Source organism: Numida meleagris, chromosome 2 (assembly GCF_002078875.1).
Source record: "Numida meleagris isolate 19003 breed g44 Domestic line chromosome 2, NumMel1.0, whole genome shotgun sequence".
Lineage (NCBI taxonomy): Eukaryota > Metazoa > Chordata > Aves > Galliformes > Numididae > Numida > Numida meleagris.
Genome location: NC_034410.1, coordinates 16,842,139 through 16,863,466, shown reverse-complemented (window position 1 = coordinate 16,863,466; position 21,328 = coordinate 16,842,139). Strand labels below are relative to the sequence as shown.

General features: G+C 41.1%; 2 protein-coding genes across 2 annotated transcripts in view; one reads left to right on the top strand and one right to left on the bottom strand.

Moving 5' to 3' along the window:
* The window catches only part of C2H10orf67 (chromosome 2 C10orf67 homolog), a 51,278-nt gene extending 36,139 nt beyond the window's left edge, over positions 1–15,139 (bottom strand). Inside the window, exons 1-4 of the mRNA XM_021386569.1 lie at positions 14,730–15,139; positions 13,025–13,043; positions 3,370–3,490; positions 980–1,123 (exon numbers count right to left, since the gene is read on the bottom strand). Of these exons, the coding sequence (XP_021242244.1) occupies positions 980–1,123; positions 3,370–3,490; positions 13,025–13,043; positions 14,730–15,078 (633 nt within the window). The 5' untranslated portion in view covers positions 15,079–15,139. The remainder of the gene's footprint in view (positions 1–979; positions 1,124–3,369; positions 3,491–13,024; positions 13,044–14,729) is intronic.
* OTUD1 (OTU deubiquitinase 1) lies at positions 15,022–16,459 on the top strand. Its single transcript, XM_021386571.1, has one exon. It carries the CDS (start codon positions 15,172–15,174, stop codon positions 16,306–16,308), a length of 1,137 nt encoding a protein of 378 aa, XP_021242246.1. The 5' UTR covers positions 15,022–15,171; the 3' UTR covers positions 16,309–16,459.

Below are 21,328 nucleotides of genomic sequence, written 5' to 3'. Positions count from 1 at the left end.
TACCTGTCCTGTCTTCCACAGGAGGTAGATTCTCTTTTTCTCCTGGAGCCTCAGGAAAAGCTCCCTGTTCATCCACGCCGGTCTCCTTCCCCGCCGGCTCATCTTGCGGCTCAGGGGGACAGCCTGTTCCTGCGCCTTCAGGACTTCCTTCTTGAGGAGCAACCAGCCTTCCTGGACCCCTTTACCCTCCAGGACCCCTTTACCCTTCCTACCAGCCTCCTGAACAATTCAAAGTCTGCCCTCCGAAAGTCCAAGGTCGCCATTTTGAGTCCTTGTTTCGTGTGAAAGAGAAAACACTACGCTTGTGTTCCTTTTTTATCTTTTTTTTTCATTCTTCAATCTCTACTTAGGTTTTGGCTAATTAATGAAATTGTATCTCTTCCTCTAGAAATTGAAGATTCCAAACTGCTTTAAAGACAAACATGTATTAAAGGGTTGTCTTAGATGTTTAGGATGGGAATTAATGCATAATTTCTTTTAAACTTTTGCTTTTCATGTGCTCATATCAGAAACTTGAACATCTTGAAGGTTGAAAGTTGAATCTTTACTCCTATTTCTCCCTTGTAGTGAGTGCTCACTAGTTGCCTAGGAGTATTAATGCTTTTATGGGCTGTGGTTTACCACCTAAAGATCACTGAATATATATTTTCAAAGAAATACATGGAAAAGAAGTGTAAATAATGTATACAAATGTATTTTAGAAATAACTGCACTAGAATATAAGACGTCTTCATAGCTATGGTTGTTCATACGCAGAGTACAATGTAATCCATGTTTTATTAATTGCAAATTTGCAAAAGACAACTTAGTCATTTTTAAAATATCTATATTAATATTTTGCTTTATCTCCTTATTTTCAATACTTCTGTGAATTATTTTTCATTAAATAAAACATCAATCTGCAGAAGAATGATATATGAATGAGAACTGGCATCTAGTGAAGGCTGACATTTAAGGGAACAAGAATTTTTCTCTTTACCCGTTTATGAAAAGTCTCAATGTCTGTCAGTCTATCATTTACATATTGATGGAGATTTGAAGCTTGCTCTTCAATTTTTTCTTCATATTGTGCTTGAATGGCGCTTTTGTAGATGAACAAATCTTTCTGGAGGGAATGAGTGAGCTAAAAATAAAAATCCTGTTATTACTTATTCTTATATACAAAGTAAGCTAGACAAAAAAAAAAAAAGGTACAACTATTTCATTACTCTCTTCAAGATGCTGGTGATGCCAATTATTCACTTATAACACAAGCATCTAATGCAGCTCTATGCCTCGTGGTATCCTCTTTGGTCTACAACAGTCAGTTCAAAAGAGCATGTGTCTGTACACTGGCCAGAGCTCCCTGCTTCATATCCATGCCTTGGACACCTTAGGGTGTCAGCACGACTTTCAATCTGCAGAGTGAAACATCTAATTTAGGTATCTACATATGTAGGAAATAGGTGAACAACTTCATGTTACAATGAACTCAGGGGTACTTGACCCAGTTCCTCATGCACACATGGTCTAGTGTCATAAGAAACAGGGTATAAAAGACATCTTAAGCAGGGCTGGCAGACGTGACAGAAATCTGTCCCCTTCTGAAACCAGAGACAGAGACCAAGTATCGTATCCCAAGACATCTCTACTGACTACAAGGATAGATCTGCACTCACTGCATGAGAAGTTTAGATGCCTCCCTCAGTTAAAAGTTACTTCCATGAGACACCTTAAAAGCAGGTTTCCTAGTTGCCAACTGACTCTTATCTCAAATTAAATATCTGACTGTTAAATAAAGTATTGAGAAGCCTTCTATAACAGAAAAGAAATACTGCATCAGAATGCTTTCTAATGAAATTAAAATGTAACTCTGAAAAAATTTTTAACTACTTCTGCAGAAAAAAACTCCACATAAATTATAAAGATGCACCAAAATGAATACATTTTGCAGTGTTAGAGGTAGCAAAGACATCAAAGATGTAATATTTGTTGTAGGCACCACTCCACTGTATCACTCCTGTGGAAGATAAACAATGAAAACTGAAATTTAGAAAACTATAATTCATGAAATGGAAAATTTGAATACTCAGTATTAAATACATTTTTTAATAGTCCCAAGAAAAGAAAGCATAATGAGAACTGACCCTCAATATAAAGATGCTTTGCATCTACATGTACAGTGTTTGCTGTCAAATTAAAAACACCCCTCAGAAACCTTCAGTTCTGCAGAGAATATTCATGCCGTAAAGATATTTGGCTTTCTTAGGAAATAACAATTTTTGTAATACTTAATTCTCTGCCAGATGGTAACTAGTTAGATTCTGCAGAAGAGATCCATACATATGTACCAATACATATATCAAAATGGAATCCTAGAAAGTGGTCCAAACATGTTTATAAAACCTAACCTAGTAGTCTGCAAAGTTTTTTATTGCAAAAGAATAAAAATAACTCTATTTTAGCAAGAAGTAACAGAGAAAGTGTTATAGGAAATACATTTGGCTTATGACTGATTCTAACAAGCAAAACACTCAGAAATCTTTATGAGATACAAGACAGAAAGATATGTTGCTTCTAAAAGTAGTACCAAAAGCATTTAATTTTAGTTCTTCTCTGTATTTACACACCATTCTTGATCTGGGAAGACAAGATTTTTTTTTTTTCTGGGAAATTAAACTTTCTGCACACATAATTACTTCATATCCTGAAGCAACTTCTTTTGAAATTTCTTAACACAGTGAAGGGACAGACAGAAACATATCATTTTGATGTAACAGATCTCCCTCTACAGGTCTCTAGAGGCATCTATCTTCACAAACTCTTCAGGCATTTTGGTTAAGAAAGCTTTATTTTTCCTCGTTATGGCCTGCGTCTTCCCACCAAAATCTAAGCATTTAATTTCAGCAAGACTCTGTTTACATTACACATCTATCTATGCAAGTGCAGATAATGCCATGTGGATCTTCTCTCCAACTTTGTATATGACTTGTACAAAGCAGAAGCACTGCACTATTTCATTTAAACAGATGCAGTAGGGCACGTTAGCTATGCTCATGACTGATATGAAGTGCAAATGGAACCGGTAGGCTCACATTTATTGTCACACTGTTAACCACGATCAGACGGGTTTAAGCCCTTAGAATTTATCATTTTCAAAATTACAAAAAGGTAATCTTGATGAAATCTTCTCTGATTCAGTTAGCTGAGTAACCCAGTCTCTAATTCACCTATCAATATTTGTATGTTATTCTATTTTGAAAATAGAAATTTATATGAAAACAGAATAAATGTCAAAACAGATTGCCTGAGTATTATACAAAACAGATGACAGTGACAAAAGTGCGTGTTCTACAGCATGAGGAAGACTCAGATATCTTCCTAGCTTACCTTGATTAAAGCTTGTGTAGCAATTGCTAATTCATTTAATTCTGGTATTTCTTTGATATCTGTTTGTGTTGCATGATCTCTACTGTGATATCCTGTTTTTAAATCATCTGAAATGCAAGGCCTGTAAAAAAAAAGCCATTTGAAAGAACAACTTAAATAGAACAGCAATTGCATTAACCAGATTAACTAACCTTCTATTAATAATGGATATTCAGCAATAAAGCATGTATTTTTTAATCATTTCACTTGTATGGAATCTTTTAAGGCAGGAATTTAAAAGAGTGTAACAAACACACCAGCAGCTTCCTTGAGTTTCTTTCATGAAGACGTTTTCAATAAAATACTGAATAACAACTGAAAACTAAGCAACACAATCGTTATACTAAAGCCGGTAAAAGAAAATGCAAAGGAACAAAACACATTCTGACAGTAAATAAGACTATTTTCAGTGTTCTGTAGAGAAATTAGTCCAAAATCCTGGACTGTATATTTAGTTAGGAGCTTTTCTATTTCACTGATAGATTTGATTATTTGATACTACTAATTTACTTGAAAAACACATACGATTTTTAATAAAAACCTAGAACACTGGATTGTTAAAGACAGAGCAATACTGATGCTGTCAGAATTCCTTTCTGTTACAAATAGATGGTGTCAGACAACCCCTATCCAGGCACAGGTGATCAAAACAGGCTTAAAATCTTAACAGCACTCAGAAGTGTTCTGAAGACACCTGTGTTTTGGGAACATTCCAAAATATTCCAAGTACTATCACTTATTGAATATTACTGGCCACGAAGGGGTACTTTCATTTCCCCAGGTTCTGTGCAGCTGCTGCAGCCCAGCTGCCTGGTGATGCTGTCAGGTGCAGTCTGACCCCTGCTAGGCCAGGGAGCAGCAGCAAGAGGCACGGAGCAGCGCTGAGCGGCCCGGATGGGCAGCTAGCTGAGAGGCCCAAAGGAAAATCATCACAGTCTAGTAACGGCCTCACCGCTGCCCGGGCTCCTGCAGGCCGCAGGGCAGCGCCAGCAACTCCAGCGTCGCCGGGGCCAGGAGGCGGTCCCAGGGCAGCGGGCCGCACCGCCTCACCGAAGCCATGGCAACCAGCGCCCCGCCCCGCCAGCCCGCCGCGCCGCTCGGAGCGGGGCGGGACAGCGGAAGGCGCTTCCGGTCGGCGCGTGTTCACTGGGCGGAAGTGGCACGGCGCTGCTGTGGTCGCAGGGAAGGAGTTGCCGTGCGGTAGCTGGCTCCTCGGCACGCTTAGAGGTAGAGCCCTGCCTGTGTTTCACGGTACGGAATTAATAGCGTATCCTGAGTAGGAAGGGACGCATAACGATCACCGACTGCAACTCCCGGCTCCACACATAACCACCCAAACTCCAAGCTCTGTGTCTGAGAGCGGTGTCCAAACGCTCCTTGAACTCTACCAGCTCGGGGCCGTGTCCACCGCCCTCTCGCGAAAAACCTTTTCCTAATATCCAACCGGAATGCTTAAGTTATTGCCGGGGCAGGAAACACGATGCCCTCAGGGACATCAGAGCATGTTTCAGAGGAAATTCTGCGATGTATCGGTGCACCCAAATCCAGCAGTTATCGCAGCACGTTGATGGCTTTAAGCTTGACCCTGCCATCCCTGCTCCAGCCTGTGTGAATGTAGAGGTGAGGAGCCCAAACGGGCTCTGAGCTACATGAGATTGAGAACCAAGGGTGGAGGAAATAAGGAATAGTGGCCTGTGTGCCAGAGGTAGAAAAAGAAAATGCAATTTCATGCAGTATCTGACAGCAGGATAGAAGATGACGTCAAATGTGAGTGTATACATTATGGGTGGTCTATTTGCTTTCATTGTAATAACAAATGTAGGCTTTGACATTTTAGTGTTTAAATGATTGAGACAACAGTGAGATGATCAACAGCTACTGTAATTTTCTCATAATTCTCCCTTGACAGAAGTTCTTCAGAGTATGGGCCATCTGGAAAAGCTATTTAGTTATTAATGTTTGAATGCACTAGATGATCTGTAGAACTCTGATCTCAATAATTTTAGCATTTAAGCTAAAAATCACTTTGACTTTGCTCAAACAGCACATAGAAAACAAGAGTTTAAGAACAAACATTAATACCACTCAGCTCTCTAAATGTAGGAGCAAAATAACGTCCTACTTAACAGAAACCACAAGGATTTTTAAACAGGATGAGCCCTTCTAGTTTTTGCTAGGATTAACACCCTATGTCTGTTCAATGTGACATATAATCTTTATGGACCAGAAGTTATTGCAGACATAGTTTAAATAATAAATCATTTGTAGTATTTGGAGTCATTAGTGTGGGTGAAACCTTCCTAACCTCTGTGTATGGGATTCATGTGGCTTATAGAAAAAAATTGCCTTTAAAAACTAAAATTTTTTACATTGATTGAGCTTTTTTTTTTTTTTGCAAGCTCTGGGTACCATTTCATTTTATCAACAGAAGAAATGCGGAAAGAGATACATACCAACAAGTTAAATTTAAAATGTTGGAATTCCTCTCTTTCTTGAGCTCAAGGTGAAGAAGAGATCAAAGCCATCTCTATATCAGAGAAATGTAATTGGTAAGAAATTTACAGTTAGCTACACTACCGAAAATAAGTCATCACTTACTACTTTCACAAATGTCACTTGAGTTAATATAAAAAGGGAGATGTCATTATTATGCCACGTGCTGAGCTGAGTAATAGTTTAATGCTTCTGACTCTGGTATTCTCAGGCTTTTTCTTTCAGTTTAGCAAAAATGGTAAGGGTAATTGAGTGAAAAGCAGAAATTGTTACTTGGCTTACAAAAAACATTTGAAAAAATTGCCTTACTTTTGGGAAACCTTCCAACATTAATAATGTATAGAAGAGTGCATTTTGTTTGGGGAATCTGCCATTGGAAGCAGACTAAATGTTTATTAACATAGGCTGTAGCACGTTATGTAGAAAAACTGCCAAAAAACTACATCTGTGTTTTTCTGATCTATAGGAATCAGATTAAAGTCAAGAAAGCTGGTTTTTATAATCCCATATATTGCTTAGATGCATGCAAGAGGAGTGCCAGGGAACTGATCAAGTGATTCACATTTATTAGTGAACATAGAAAACCCAACATTTTGCTTGTGATATATTTCATCCTGACTTGGTTGTTTTCTTATTATTGATTACAGCCTGGTCATACTGTTCTAACTACTGTGTTTATGATAAGTAGCCTGATGCTTCGCACTGTAATTACTGCAGTCATCATAACCTTGTTTGTTTAGAAATGTCTTTGTTGTATAGTCTGGACAAGGCTAGCTATTGAATCTTTTCAAATAATCATCAAGTTATTTGTTTATTGTTTTTGTGAATCTAATTCCCTGAAAGAGATTTTATGATATTTTAATCTAGTTAGGAGCTGCTGAAAATGCATTTGGAATGGTGCTGTTGACAAATCTTAAATAATAATATTCATGGCATAATAAAATATTGGTTTTAACTTAGCAAAATGCAGTTGGTTCTCTCTCCAGGATAGCTGCTCTTTCACTAGTGGGCCAGGGCTTTCTCTGGATCCACAAGTGAGAGGTGGGGCTTTTACATCCGCTCTGCTCCTCACCAAGCTTAGATGAATGTGACCTCTAAGGAGCTGAAGTTTACCATTGCACATAACATCTTTTTAAAACAAAGTACGTGCTTATTACTTAACTAAAACAGGCTATTTAGGGTCTATTATGTCAGAATGGAACAACAAAGCTTTTGCATCTATACATGATATGCTTGTTTGTCTCTGTAGCTTGGAAGTGTCCAGATTCAATGACACAATAGAATTGGCAATACACAGTAAATCTCCTCTCCGCTTCCTTCTACCTCAGGTTTTGCTTCAGATTCTAATCATGATGATTTTACATATTCTGTCTCCTTTGACTGACAGTCATCAATAGTTAATTTCTGATGGAGTCTCCAAGGTAACCAGGTTTATGTGCTAACAGTTCTTGACATTTTCTCTTACAACCCAAAATTTAGTTTAGTCCTTTATTTCAGAAAAACAAGTAGAGAAGGCTGCAACACAAGTATGACAATTCAAACAATATGTGCATTTCCTACTTTTTCCTGATTATAACAGGCATTTTTGACCTGAGAGAAATACAGTAAGTCTATTTTATTCTGTGCTGGAAAAAGTGAACAGATCTTCAGGCACATAGCTCCTTTCAAAGGCCAGTGAAGCAGCAGTGAACTTCAAACAAAATATAAAAGACAGTTGCTCTTTGTTAAAACTAATAATGTTAATCCCTTGGAAAATTGGGGGGAGGGAAAAAAAGTATAGTAGCACTTTCAGAAGAGAGATGTATTTGCAGGTGGGGAGGATGACAAGTCATAAATCCCTTGGGAAAAAAATAAATGGAACAAAGAAGCAGGCTGATATTTTACTGCACATTAAGATCAAAGCCTTTACTATTGCTACACTGTTATTAAGCCAAAATGGTCCTTGCATTCACAGGCCATCCTGATTTCCCCGTACTGCTACAAGTATTTTGTTACCAGGATCCTTTCATAAAAGTATTTGCAATTATGTCATATCTGAAAGCTAAGGCCGTGAGTCAAGACTAAATTTATTCATTGCCAGGTTGTATCCATTTCATTTTGGCCAGTGCTGTCCTTTAACTTCATCGGCTCTTCTCACTCCCTGGTATTTCATCTGTCAGGTATTTATGGAGAGCCCTTTTCAACCTTTGCCAGATAAAGCAAGCCAAGAACGGTTAGTCTCTTGTCACTGGTGCACTGATCATTTCAATTCCCCTTTGCTCACGTTCCAGTCAAAATGTAACATCCTTAAGCAATGTTGATCAGAAATAGGTAAGATATCCAGATGAAGTGATAGTGATGAAGCTACAAAGATACCACAATTGAATAGCATGTGTGGGTCTCTGCTCCTGGTGATGTCCCACAGCTGATATTCTGTTAATAGCAGAAATAGTCACCTGTCACTGCGTGGATGTCTTCCATTTGCAACGCTGATTTTCATCTACAGTTCTAAGCAACTCCATTTCTAGTCTCCAACTGTTTCCTACATGATATTTTAAAAAAAATTAATTGTAAAAATGCTGCTCAGCTCTATAGTCACTAGTGAAAGTCAACAGCACACCATATGGCAGGGTAATTAATGAAAATATTAAAGTCAGTCCCAAGACTGATCTTTAAAGAACTCTACTAGCAAATGTCTTTCAGCATAATGATTCCTTTAAATTATCTGCAGTGTTTTGTCTTTTAATGAGTCCTATAGCCACCTTTCAATTCTTGTTCTAATCCCCATTTTCACTGGTTTAGTAATGTATCATGCTGTGCAGTATTAGAAACTTTATTTAGACCCAGTGAGGTTAGATGTACTGAATTTCCTCCAGTAATTTTGTATCAAATTCAGAGAGACGTGCACAATCCCTTATGTTCAGCAGAAAGGCTCAGATCTGATATGGTAAAATCATCTTAGTTGGGATTCTCACTCTGAATTACTAAGTAATTAATGTTTAATTTTTGTAAAATTCTGCTTGCATATAAATCACAACTAGAAGATTGCTTATATTTTCACATATGAATAATGTAACTCTTAACTAGTGCTTCATTATAACAATTTTTAATGTTTCAAATAACTTGAATAAGTACAGAAAATCATATTGCTAAAATATTTTAAAATTTCTGTAGATATTCACTCAAAGCAGTAGAAACATGACTTTGCTTTTTAGTATGACTGAGTTAAGATACCGTTTTGTTGGGAGTTACTGGTATAAATTCACTATAATTCATTTTTTAAATTATCTCTTAGAATGTTGGAGCAAATATTGGAGAATATTGGACTGAATCAGAAAAATAATAGTGTTTTGTACATTTAGCCATAACAAATTAGTTTAGGAAAGGTTTATTATTTACAGAGTAGGACATTAATAAGGATGAATCCTTCCCCTGTAGTGGTTCCACCTGTGTTTTTTTTTTCTCATTAGACAGTGGAGTTAAATAGCTGTGATCTGACCTTGCTTTAACAGTTAGTTCTATGCTGTGTAGGTGGAAACAGAGCAGGTTTGTAATTGTGATGAGGTAGGTTCTTCCCCTAAATTCCATTAGAGTTAGAACAGTACTTGTTGAGCTGGTTACACTGTATGTAACCACAGTCCTTTCCTACAGGATGGACTAAGCAATGGAACAACAAAAGTATTTTATTTAATTAGATGCTATTCCTTGACTCTGAAAACATGAACTATGCAATGTGGTTTTGTGCTACCCTCACCCATGTGTGAAGTAATGATACCTTCTTTTGCTGCTTACTGATGGAAGAATGGCAGGGAAAGCTGACTATTGCAAGGTTTTGGAGGATAGGGCAGATGAGACTGTCCTTAGAATTAGCCTCAGTCTCCAAAGCCTTTCTGCTGTAAGGCCACCTGTGGAAATGCTAGCTGCATGGTACCTCACTGAAGTTATGTTTCTATTTCAGGAGTAGCTAGTACTGTAGTACTGCACCTTCTTTTCTTTAAGTTATTTCACACTTAAAAGTTTGCCTTTTTAAATCAAGAGTAACCTATTAATGATATCTGGCTTCTGTTATTTCTGTATTACCCACTTCCTCTACTTCCTTCACAGACTGTCCTTGTCAGAACCGTGTTTTGCTTTTGGTAGGAGCCAGAGTAACTACTTTCCTCAACCCTAAATTTACCATTAACCAACATGAAAGGTAGCAAAGGCAACTATTTCACCTCCTGTAACTGGTAACAAAATACAGGCATTGCAAACGCTTTTATATCCTTTGAGGTTTATTACAATTTAAAAAGAGCTATTTTATATATGCTGTACATGTTACAGAGCTTGTTTACGTCACATTATTACCACTGTTTTTTTCTCAGAGGAAATAGCATTGTTGATTCCTTTTTACATTCTGATATCATCTTTGGGCCCTATTCACAATGACCACCACAAATACCATCTACACACTGAGTAGAAATGAGAAACTTGACCTGCGTCACAGCTCACATTTAGAGGCTCACTTATCAAATGAGATATGACTCCAAGACCCTGAGATGTGAGCAAATGTCTATATTTATCGTCAGTAACCCTTTTTCCAGTCTTGCCATGTGATGTCATACTGTAGGTCACATCTCTAATGCCTAGTGCACCCATACAGTGATATGTTTTTAACTTGAGAGCATAGCAGGAACTAAACAACAAATTGTGAGGCAAAACTATGAGATATATCCCTTGTTTTATGCAGTGTATGTGTACCTCAAAAGTAACTGCTGATACACTTACTTTCCATTTTATGTTAGTGGTACAGAAAGGGCTGAGCAAAGTATAAGATCGTTATTAAAAACAACAACAACAAAAAAACAAACTGGCATAAGGAGAAGGAAGAAAGACTGTGAGTGGAAGCAGCAGAATTTGGCAGAGCTGTTGGATCACGACATCTACACAGGTTCATTTAACTATAGCCTGAATAATTTACCTTTGACTTGGTAAGTTTATGAAAGGAATGATATGATCATATGCAGGCAACAAAAGAGAAAACATTATTCAAGAATTCTTTTTTAATTCCAGCTCATATTTCTTTGGATGTCAGGGGAAGTTCTTCACAGTGGTGAGGTGCTGGAACAGGCTGCCCAGAGAGGCTGTGGATGCTCCATCCCTGGAGGTGCTCAAGGCCAGGTTGGATGGGGCCCTGGGCAACCTGGTCTAGTACCACATCTGGAGGTTGGTGGCCCTGCCTGTGGCAGCAGGGTTGGAACTCGATGATCTCGGGATCCCTTCCAACCCAAGCCATTCTATGATATTTCTTCCCTGTACTGGAAGATTCTTGTTATACATCCACTATATATACACACACACACACACATTTTGATTTTCTATTATTTTTCCCTTGATATGCTACTTTAAATTATTATTTATAATTTCATCATCCAGTTATTGACAAACTGCTATCAATTCATGAAATACTTCAGCTGGAAATATCTTTGGCTGAAGCACAGTTACATTAGCATAAATAAAAAGCTGTGGAAATGCTTATTCAGTGTCATTCAATACATCACTTAAGCTAACTTCTCTCTTCTTCTTCGCTAATAAATGATCCTGCTGATGTAATTAATTTGTTCGTTCAAGTTAGAAGTAGTTCCACTCTTAGGCATCCAGTTTTACGTCACTGAATGCCACTGTTTTTCCACAGCTGTTTCTGTGCTTGTGGTTTGCCTCGTAAACAATCTAAACAATTCCTGGAATGTGCAGTGTAACCAGTGGTAATGATTATGTCAGGAGAAATTTTAACCTCAAGAGATGCTTATGCTTTGTTACCACAGAGATTGCTTTAAGATCTGTTCTGCATTAGCAAAGGACTTCACGTTTGGCTATACTGAATGAACCAGAAGCCTGGGAACATTACAGAAGACAGGGGAAGGCATCTCCATAATATGTTCTGCTTGCTCTGAGAAACCTTCTAGTACCTGTGTGGCACAGTATGCAGGCAGAACTGACAAGTGAAAAACAGGAATATTATGGAAGCAATCTATCTGTGCATCATGTTTTATCCAGTTTTTATACACTGTAAAGCAAAGTTCAGTTTTTCCCCAGTGGCTGCTCTATATGCAGCTCAGAGAAAGAACAAATAAGCATCTTCTGGCAGGAAAAGGCACCAAAGGCACAACCATGTGCTCCTTCCTTTTGCAGATAGCCTTGCATAGAGGAAATGCAAATTCTTCCCTGAAATTTAATATTCACAGGAACTTATTCATGGCACTTGATCATTCCTCTCTGTTTCCACCTTTTTCTTCAGCTAGTGACCTTGGAGCAAAGCACGGGCTAAGACATTATTATTATTATTATTATTATTATTATTATTATTATTATTATTATTACAAACAGATGTCAGACATTTACTAAATGACCTTTCAGGTAAGTGCTGACTGTTGGTAACTCCTACAATGAAAGCTGAAAACTAGCCATGAAATGCGTGCGCTGCAGAGGTTCAATGGGTTTTTTGTCACTGATTTCTAGAAAGATTGGATTCCACCCAGGCCAAATGCGTGTGACTAACTCTAGATGCTCAGTCACGGAAAATGTTGGCCACGTTACATTGTCAGTATTTAATAACACAGGTAAAACACACTGAGGTGAACTCTTCTTTCTATTTACTTCACATGGGAGGTAATTAGTACGTTAAAAGCAATATGCAATTAACACTCATACAGTGGTAGAACTGTTTGTTATGTTGCTCTGTTACCTAGTAACAGATTTTGATTGTATTTTAACAGTATCAGGAAGGTTACTACATGTATTTTAACTGAAAATGTGGGAATGATGTTACTGATATCTGTTTGTAGATGAAAGAGAATAAAAGAATGATCTGGTAACATTACCAAAAGCTGCAGATGTACTTAGCATGCATTTCAGGATGCTCCTTGGATTTTTGTTCAGCTATAAACAACCTTTCTTTTTTCTTCCAGAATATGCTGAAGCACAGCATCGGAATACTAACACAATGGAAAACTAGGAATACATAATGAATCTGTTTCTTTCCTCAAATGAAGAACCACAAATGTCGTACCTCATAACTAATAATCAGAATAACACAGCTGCCCATCCATTATTGTACTGCTGTTCCAAACAACCTGTGGTTTTGGGGAGGCACAACAGTCATTACCTGGAGTTTCTGTAACATCCTAGGAGAAAGAAAATTGTGGCACTAAGTATTCAAAATGCAGCACTGATTTTTAACAGAAATGCTCTTATTCTACTGGATCCGTTTACTATTCTCTAACAGAAAGAGCCGCCTGTCTCTCCTCTCCACTCCCCCCATCCCTCAGTTACCAGATTATTTAAGACTTCCAACCCACTACCCAGTAGTAAGCTCTGACATTTACTTGCAGGCAGAACCATTCACTAAGCAAAAATATAGAAATACCTTTATCTTTTTTTAAACTAAAAAAACCAAGTAGGCAGAAGAGCTGCTTAACGTAATGTACATCTTTAATATAACAACAATGACAAAGGTCACAGCAGCTACTGGCACATTTTAAACCCTCTGGGAAGGGAGAGCTTCCAGTGATTTTACATTAGATCACCTGTAAATATATCAGAACACGTTTTATCTTGGAAATATACCTTGTAAAGTTTTGATTAACAAGTAAAACCAAGCTGAGATTTTTCTTTTGCCCCAAGCCTTCGCTTGGAAAATGTTTCAATTCGGCACCATCTGATTGGTATATTTTACTCTCTAAGAAATGATCTGTCCAGAAATAAAGATTCACTAACTGATCTCATCAGCTATATTTAAAACAAAGTTCTGAACATTCTGACATACAAGAGTCACTCTGTAATTTCAGAGCAGTTGTAATACTTTATCCCCCTGTTAACAGGCTGCCAGAAATGCTCCTGGCTAATGCACATCACCATTTGTTCTAAAGGTATCAACTTTCTGGCAGTGGCAGGTAAATCAGGACCTTAGAGCCCAATTCATATCTGATATACTTCTTACACTTCAACTTTGGAGGCAATAATTTGGGATACATACTGAGTCTTTACATTTCAACTGAAATATTTCCAATAATGCATGGAATTAGATGCTATATTTTATTCAAAACAAAGAAGGAAAGCAGATGCGAAAACTGTTCCCTTAAATATCCACAGCTTTTAGCATCAAGGATTTCAGTGTTTTTCATTCTACGTGCAAGTTAGTCAAGGAGATCAAAACGTGGAAGAGAATGACATGCTGTCTTGTGTTGCTGGTAGCCCAGGAATCAGCGGCAGAATCTGCAGATAGGGATCAGTTCCCTGAACACGTCTCCAAAGAAACATTCTTTTTGACATTGTACTCTGCTGCAAGTGGTCAGTTATGTCTTTCCAATTAGTGTAATACAGGAACAAGGAAAAACGAATGGTCAGAAAATCAAAAAGTAGTTGGCAGTACTTACCACCCCTGTCCTTTTTTTTTCTCCTTTCTTCTGCTTGGATTGCAGAACTAAAGCTAAAACTTTTCATTCCTAATTGTATTCTGAAATCTATTTTCTCCTATATAACTTTGAAATTAAACATATCAATATTCTCTTTTCCATTCTAGTAAGACTGAATGCCTGCGTTAACCCAGTGTGAAGTGGGGTTTCTTACTTGACATGCCTGTCATAACGTAATCACATCCAGCGTGTGCAGACAGCGTCACTGCTCATGTCCGACGGGTGAGATACGGCTTTATTTATATCACAGCTAAGGCTAAAAGACCTGTGTTGACTGTACGACGCTACCGACATCAATAAACCAATTGCCGAGGATCTCTGGGAGCAGTATTTTAGATCTCATCCTCTCCGATTATTAATTGATGACTTATATCGCAGTTTTATGTATACACGTACCACATTTTCCAAAGGAAATCTCCGCGCGGTCCCACCGCCGCTCATTACCCCGGGTCCCCTTCCGCCGCGGGGCGGTGCCCAGCCGAGCCCCGCCCCCCGCATTCCAACGTGCGCGGGCCCCGAGGTAAACACGGCGCTGCCCCGCCCCGCCCCCAGCAGCTTCCAGAAGCGCCTCAGCGCTTCGCCGCGCGCTCCCGCGGAGGGGCGTGGCCTGGCGGCGGGGCCGCGCGGCTTGTGGCGCAGTCGGAATTGCGGCGGGCGCCGCCGGGCCCAGCGGGCAGCGCGGGGCAGGGGAGGGGCGGCGGGGCGGGGGGCGATGCCCCGGGTTATTTTTACCCGGGCGGCTCATCCTCTCCGGCAGCCCCAGCGCGGCCCCCGCCGCCGCTCCCCGCCCCGGCTCCGGCGGCGCCGCCTATAAAGCGCCGCCCGCGGGGAGCCGAGGATGCAGCTCTACAGCTCCGTGATCACCCACTACCCCGCGGGCGGGACGGCCCCTCCGAGCGCCGCGCCCGTTTTCAAGGTCTCCGTACCGCCGGGACCGCCATCCGCCGACGCAGCGAACGACGCCGCGGGGCCGACCCCGAGCCCGACCGCCGAGAGCCCCGCCAAGGACGGCCCGAGCCCCGGGGGCCCCGCCGCCGCCATGCCCGCCTTCTCGTCCTGCCTGGAGGTGATGCCGAGCGGCCCCGCCGCCGCCGCCGCGGTCCCGCAGTACAGCTCCTGCGCGCAGCTCACCGTCAGCCGCCGCCGCCCGCTGGAGCGCGTGGTGCCCATCCGCCTGCTGTCCCGGCCCGAGCCCGCTCCGCACGGCCGCGCCTGGCTGGAGGGCGTCGTGCAGAGCGGCGCCGAGGAGCCCAGCAACCGCAGCCTGCGGCTGAGCGAGCACTGCCAGGCGCTGCAGGCCGCCGCCAACCAGTCCGGCCCGCAGCCCGAGCGCGGCGGGGAGGACGAGGAGGGCGGCGGCGCGGCCGGGGCGCGGCGGGCGGAGCGCAGCGAGAAGCTAGCGCTGTACCTGGCCGAGGTGGAGAAGCAGGACCGGTACCTGCGGCAGAAGGGCCGCTTCCGCTTCCACATCATCCCCGACGGGAACTGCCTGTACCGCGCCGTCTGCAAGGCCGTGTACGGGGACCAGCGGCTGCACGGCGAGCTCCGCGAGCAGACGGTGCACTACATCGCCGACCACCTGGACCACTTCGGCCCCATCATCGAGGGCGACGTCGGGGAGTTCCTCATCGCCGCCGCGCAGGACGGCGCCTGGGCCGGCTACCCCGAGCTGCTGGCCATGGGGCAGATGCTGAACGTCAACATCCACCTGACGACGGGCGGGCGGCCCGAGAGCCCCACCGTTTCCACCATGGTTCACTACCTGGGGCCCGAGGACCCGACGCGGCCCAGCATCTGGCTGAGCTGGCTGAGCAACGGGCACTACGATGCCGTGCTGGACCGCGTCTGCCCCAACCCCGAGTACGAGGCCTGGTGCAGGCAGACTCAGGTGCAGCGGCGGCGGGACGAGGAGCTGGCCAAGTCCATGGCTGTGTCCCTCTCCAAGATGTACATCGAGCAGAACGCCTGCTCGTGAGGCTGCCCAGGAGCAGGGCTGCGGGGACAGATGGACGGAAGTGCGCTGGCCGTGATGGTGATGCCTTAATCCTTAATGAAGCAGCAGCACCCCGGACTGAGACGAGCGGTAGATCGTGGGGGATAAATCCAAGCGTGTTTGTAGTATTCTGTTGTAGAAACTTAGCCTCGGATTATTTGCCAGCAGGTTCTCTCTGTATGTTTGTGTCTCCCCTCCTCACCGTTTCTCTCTTTTCTATGAGAATGTATTTTTTGCACAATATTTTTAAACTGTTACGTCCGTCTTTTACATCTCACGTTAGTATCTGGCTTTGAGCTGTACAGCCAAAAAAACATTTGTAAACAATTTTTGTAAATAAGGCTTATGATGTAACAGCTATTTTTTGCTGTGTTTTTTACCCATAAACCTTATATTTCTACCAAATGAAGCTGATGTCAAATGACCCTCCCAAACTGGTGAAAGCATCGTGGTTGTTCTTTGCAAAACAGTAGTTCTTGTTCAAGTGTGGCAAAGTAGAAGACTGCTTTCAGAACAGTTGTTTCCTCTGCCTCGAGCGCGGAACAGGTCCTCTGAGCCGGTTGGAATGCAGCTCCGCGTGCACTGTGCGGGGAGCAGTTGACTCTTCTGTATTTAATTACTGTTTTGAGTAAACCGGCCTCTCGTTGCCTGGTTGGCTCACCCTCTGCTCCATTTGTGTTATTTATCTGTAATAACAGAACATTAACTTGCAATAGAATGTTGTGACTAGATAATAGCCTACCGCTTTGGCAGTAATTGCCTTGGCTGCACCTCAGTGTTTGTGTTCCTGTTTCTGGGGTTATGGTGTCTTTTGTATGAGCCGTGCTTCTTTTTTGGCGCTTGTATTGCACCAACAAATCATTATCTGATCACAACATTTTATTCATTGGATGTTATTTTCTAAATAAGAAATCAGGATTGGTATTCTACGTTAAAAAGTATTTAAATTGAGATTTGTATGGTTTGCTGGGTCAAACATTTAAATGTTTCCAATCTGAATTCTGTTTCTTCTACTTTCTGATTAACTTGTTAGATATATTTATTAAGTACTGCAGTTTGTACTTTTTTATTTTGTAATATATTGTGATTTTGGAATTTATACAGTATTTGTATAATAGGAATATTCTCAGCTAAAATGGAATGAATAAAGAATATAATTTTACTTGCGCTCTTTTTTTCCACCCTTTGTGTTCCTGGCGTGGTGAAGAACTGGAAGAGCTTTTACTTAGCTTCTTTGCCTTACTGGGGAAAATAAGTAGGGGTTGGAAGCAGGGATGTGATGTTTGACAAACGTGAGCAGGTGGTGTTTCTGGTGGTCTGGAGTTGTGGAAGAAAGGCAAACTTGTAATGACACGTTTCAATTATTTTGTAATTATAAGTGATCTTAGCATAAATACTTGCCACTGAGAAACTCCTGAGGGATTCCTGTCTGTACCAGGGGAGTGGTACCATGGGTTGTGATGAAACAGAGCCCTGCTGGGCCATGCAGGCCTTCAGTTGGTCTCAGGCTGTCCGCAGAAGCTGTGGACGCCCCATCTATGGAGGCATTCAAGGCCAGGTTGGATGGGGCCCTGGGTAGCTGTTGGGTGGCAGCCCTGCCCATGGCGGTGGGGTGGGATGTAAGGTCCATTCTAACCCAAGCCATTTTATGAATTTTTGTGTCTGGGAGCCTTTATTCTGCAGCCATTCCCAGGCTTGTTTTAGGTTAGGCCTACCTCTGTAATTCAGTTAGTTGTATAGAGGTTGTATCATAAGGAAGCACAGCTTTTTCCTTTCCCTTTTAAAAGTGAAATGCCTTACAAGCTGTTAAATAGTGTGGTGTGTATTTACATACCTATCTTTGCCCATCTCTAAAAATACCAGGTCATCTTTAAACAAACAGGAGAGCCATGGCTTAAAATTAGGATTAAAGATTAAGTAGCTGAGATGCTGCAGTCTTAATTGAGCACGTGTGTTCTGATAATGAGCTGCAGGACTGATTATGTGATGCAGAGAGGAAATTAGAAACTTACGTCATTTCCAAAACCTTCTTGGTTTATGTTTAGAGTATGCTTTCCCCATTTTTTTTTCACACACAATCATGCTTCATCTTTAAAGGTCAAACAATGGTGGAAAAGGCAGTCTTGCTGGTTGGTCCACTGGTGCTTACCTTAGCTAAATCTCTGGAAGGCTGAACTCTGAGGGGAGAACATGGCAAAGATGCAGACACAAATGTGTTCGTGGGAAAGTGAGATAGCTGATGAGGAAACCAACTGCGCAGCTGACTGAGCACGGAAATACTGATACAGCATCGCTGAATATCAGGGATGCGTTTGATGTTAAAAACATTGCATCCAGTCTGATAGGTTTTGGTTGGATACTATGAATTTGTTCAAAGTTGTCAGTATCTCAAACTTATTTTAAAACACTGATTTTACTTTAGGTCTTTTAAAATTACTAGTTTCAGTGGTACTGTGAATTGTGCACATACACAAAGCTTGGGAACGCTGATGGAGTAAGCTGAGCAAAGAAGGATTGGCATTGCCAAGCGTTCACTGTGAAAGAAAAAAATTCCTGTTAAAATATCAACAAAAAAACAGTAAAATGAGCAGCACTGAACTCTGGGATGAGTTCCCAGAGGGTTCCTTAGTAGTTTTGGTGCCATTGCAGAGGTCAATGGCACACGTATGACTTTAAGGAATCGAGAAAAAATTGTTGAACTGATTTTAAAAGCCATTAAGGTTGTATTGCTGAAGCATATAACAAGTTACTGTAGTGGCTTGCATTACATACTGTGTAAATTTCAGAAGAAAATGGAAAAATGGTGTTAGGTGCTTAAGGCATGTGGAAACTGAATTGTTTTTATTACACTAGTGTTTATAGTTCAGCTGAGAGACTGAGTTCAGACGCAAGCATCCTGCCTGAGCAGGAGTGTTTTATTAGTGACAGTGGTCCCAACATGGGCAAAGCTGCGTGCCATCCCCCATTTGAAACAAACTTTACCAGCAAAAGCACAAGTAGAAGCAAGTTTTCCCTTACTGTCCCCATTACCAAACCCCATAGCTAAGGAAGGACAAATGTTGCCCTTGCTCATAATTTCAGCACCCGATTATTTTAACCTTGGGTAATCACTTGTTTAACCCAGCTAATCCTTAGGCCTCTCTGGGGACTGTGGGCAACAGACTCTTATAGTTGGCAATAAGTGAGTAGGAGATCTTGGTTTTCAGTGTTCAGTTGTGTGGTTAAGTCAGATAGAAAATGGTTTAATTCTAAACTGAGCAAATGTGAACTGGAGTGTGCTCCTGCAGGCTGCACACCGACTTGGTGGTGCCATCCTCACTTGTGTTCTGTAGCAGGAGATGGCAGGCTGAGTGCTTCATGTCAGGAGATCCTTAGGTTGCAGGATGCCATTTTGTCATGAAAGGTGCAATGGCCAAGTTATAATTTTAATGTGTCTTAAACAGGTGCACACAAAGCAAGGTTTGTAAGAACGGAATTGGTTTGCATGTAAAAGGAACATTCCAAAATGGAAATGGAAAAGTGCAAGTGGAAAAGGGAAGACGTTTCAAGTGTTGCTGTCCTAAATCTCAGTCAATGGATTTCTTCTTGGAAAGCTGAGTGGATCTTTCTTTGTGCTTTGTAACTTCCTAGGATGTGTAAAGGTTTCCTAACACCAGGTGCTGGGTGTGAGTGTCCCGTTGTACTTTGCCAGTGCAACACACGTGTCGAAGATGCATCTGCTACATCAGTGTCACTTGTACATAAAGGTGAATTCCAGTACTGCCCATGCACATACAAAACCTTCTGCATCCAAATGTTTCCTCTGGCTGTTTTTGCTCTTATGCTGGAATTAGCGGATAGGACTAATTTCATTATCTATTTTCTTTTCACACGTACAGGGGTCCAGCATTATTCCTGCACATAACTTCTATATTTTCATATTTTGGCTATTCAGCAAACCAACATTTCTGGGCAAGAAAACACGTGGTTTGAGATCTCTGAGTGAGGTCTGGAGCTTGGTGAGCTCTGTCCCTTAAACCTAATATGGCTAAAAGCAATGCTTCTTCCCATTGCTGATGCTCTGCTCAAGTTAAGAAATAACAGGATCTTTGGAACTTCAGCAGATCTTCTTTTGCTATTTTTTCAAAGCAAAATGTACTCCTTATGTAAATAAATAATACGATGCATTTTCAATCTGTCATTTGACTTAGAGATTGAGCTTTGACTAAGCAATTAAGGAACTTGTTTATATGACTGGTTTTCTTAGCAAATTTCAGCTCCACTGGATTGAGTTACTCACTGGGCTGACCTTGTCTTCTGTAGCTTAAGGTAGGAGTGATGATAAAATTCATTGTCTCATTAATTATCCTCATAATTCAATATGACTCCTGCAAACCCTACCTACAATCTTTTTAATTTTGTTGTTGATCACTGATTATTTTCCCTTCCAAGTTTAACCCCAGAAACTAGTTATGTGGTACAATAAAACCTAATTAAATAAGACATCTGAATGAGTTTATGAGTTGACAGCTGTTCTGGTGCTTGTGTATAATTGGAGGGAAAGGTGGTGCCTGAAATGAAGACATTGTGGAAGGACTTGTTTTGGTCTGAATGATGGTTATGTCAGCTTGCATAGCATTGTGGCTGCTGATCTGAAGGCTTTAATGCACTTGTGTTTGTTAGAAATAAAAAGTTATCTCACAACAAGTTATGTTTTTACTAAACTGAGAATGAAAACTCAGGAGACTAATACTGGTAGATTAAGAATGAAAACAATATTCTGCTTTTAGGAGCCAGGAAGAAATTGTTTTTTCCTTTCATTTATTTCCCATCATCAAGGAAAAGAAATCCTTAGCTTTACATAATGAATGTTTGTGCTCATTCTATTTGAACTGCATTCTATTTGAACTGATAGGTTGAATAAATGTAGGATAAGACCTTTTACATCAGATTAATACACGCAGAAGTGAAGTTTCCTTGGCTAACAGATTATGTTTTATACTGCAGAACCTTTAGAGAAAGC

Coding starts and splice junctions, on each gene's coding strand:
- OTUD1 (XM_021386571.1), top strand. CDS start 15,172: ATGCAGCTCTACAGCTCCGTGATCACCCACTACCCCGCGGGCGGGACG.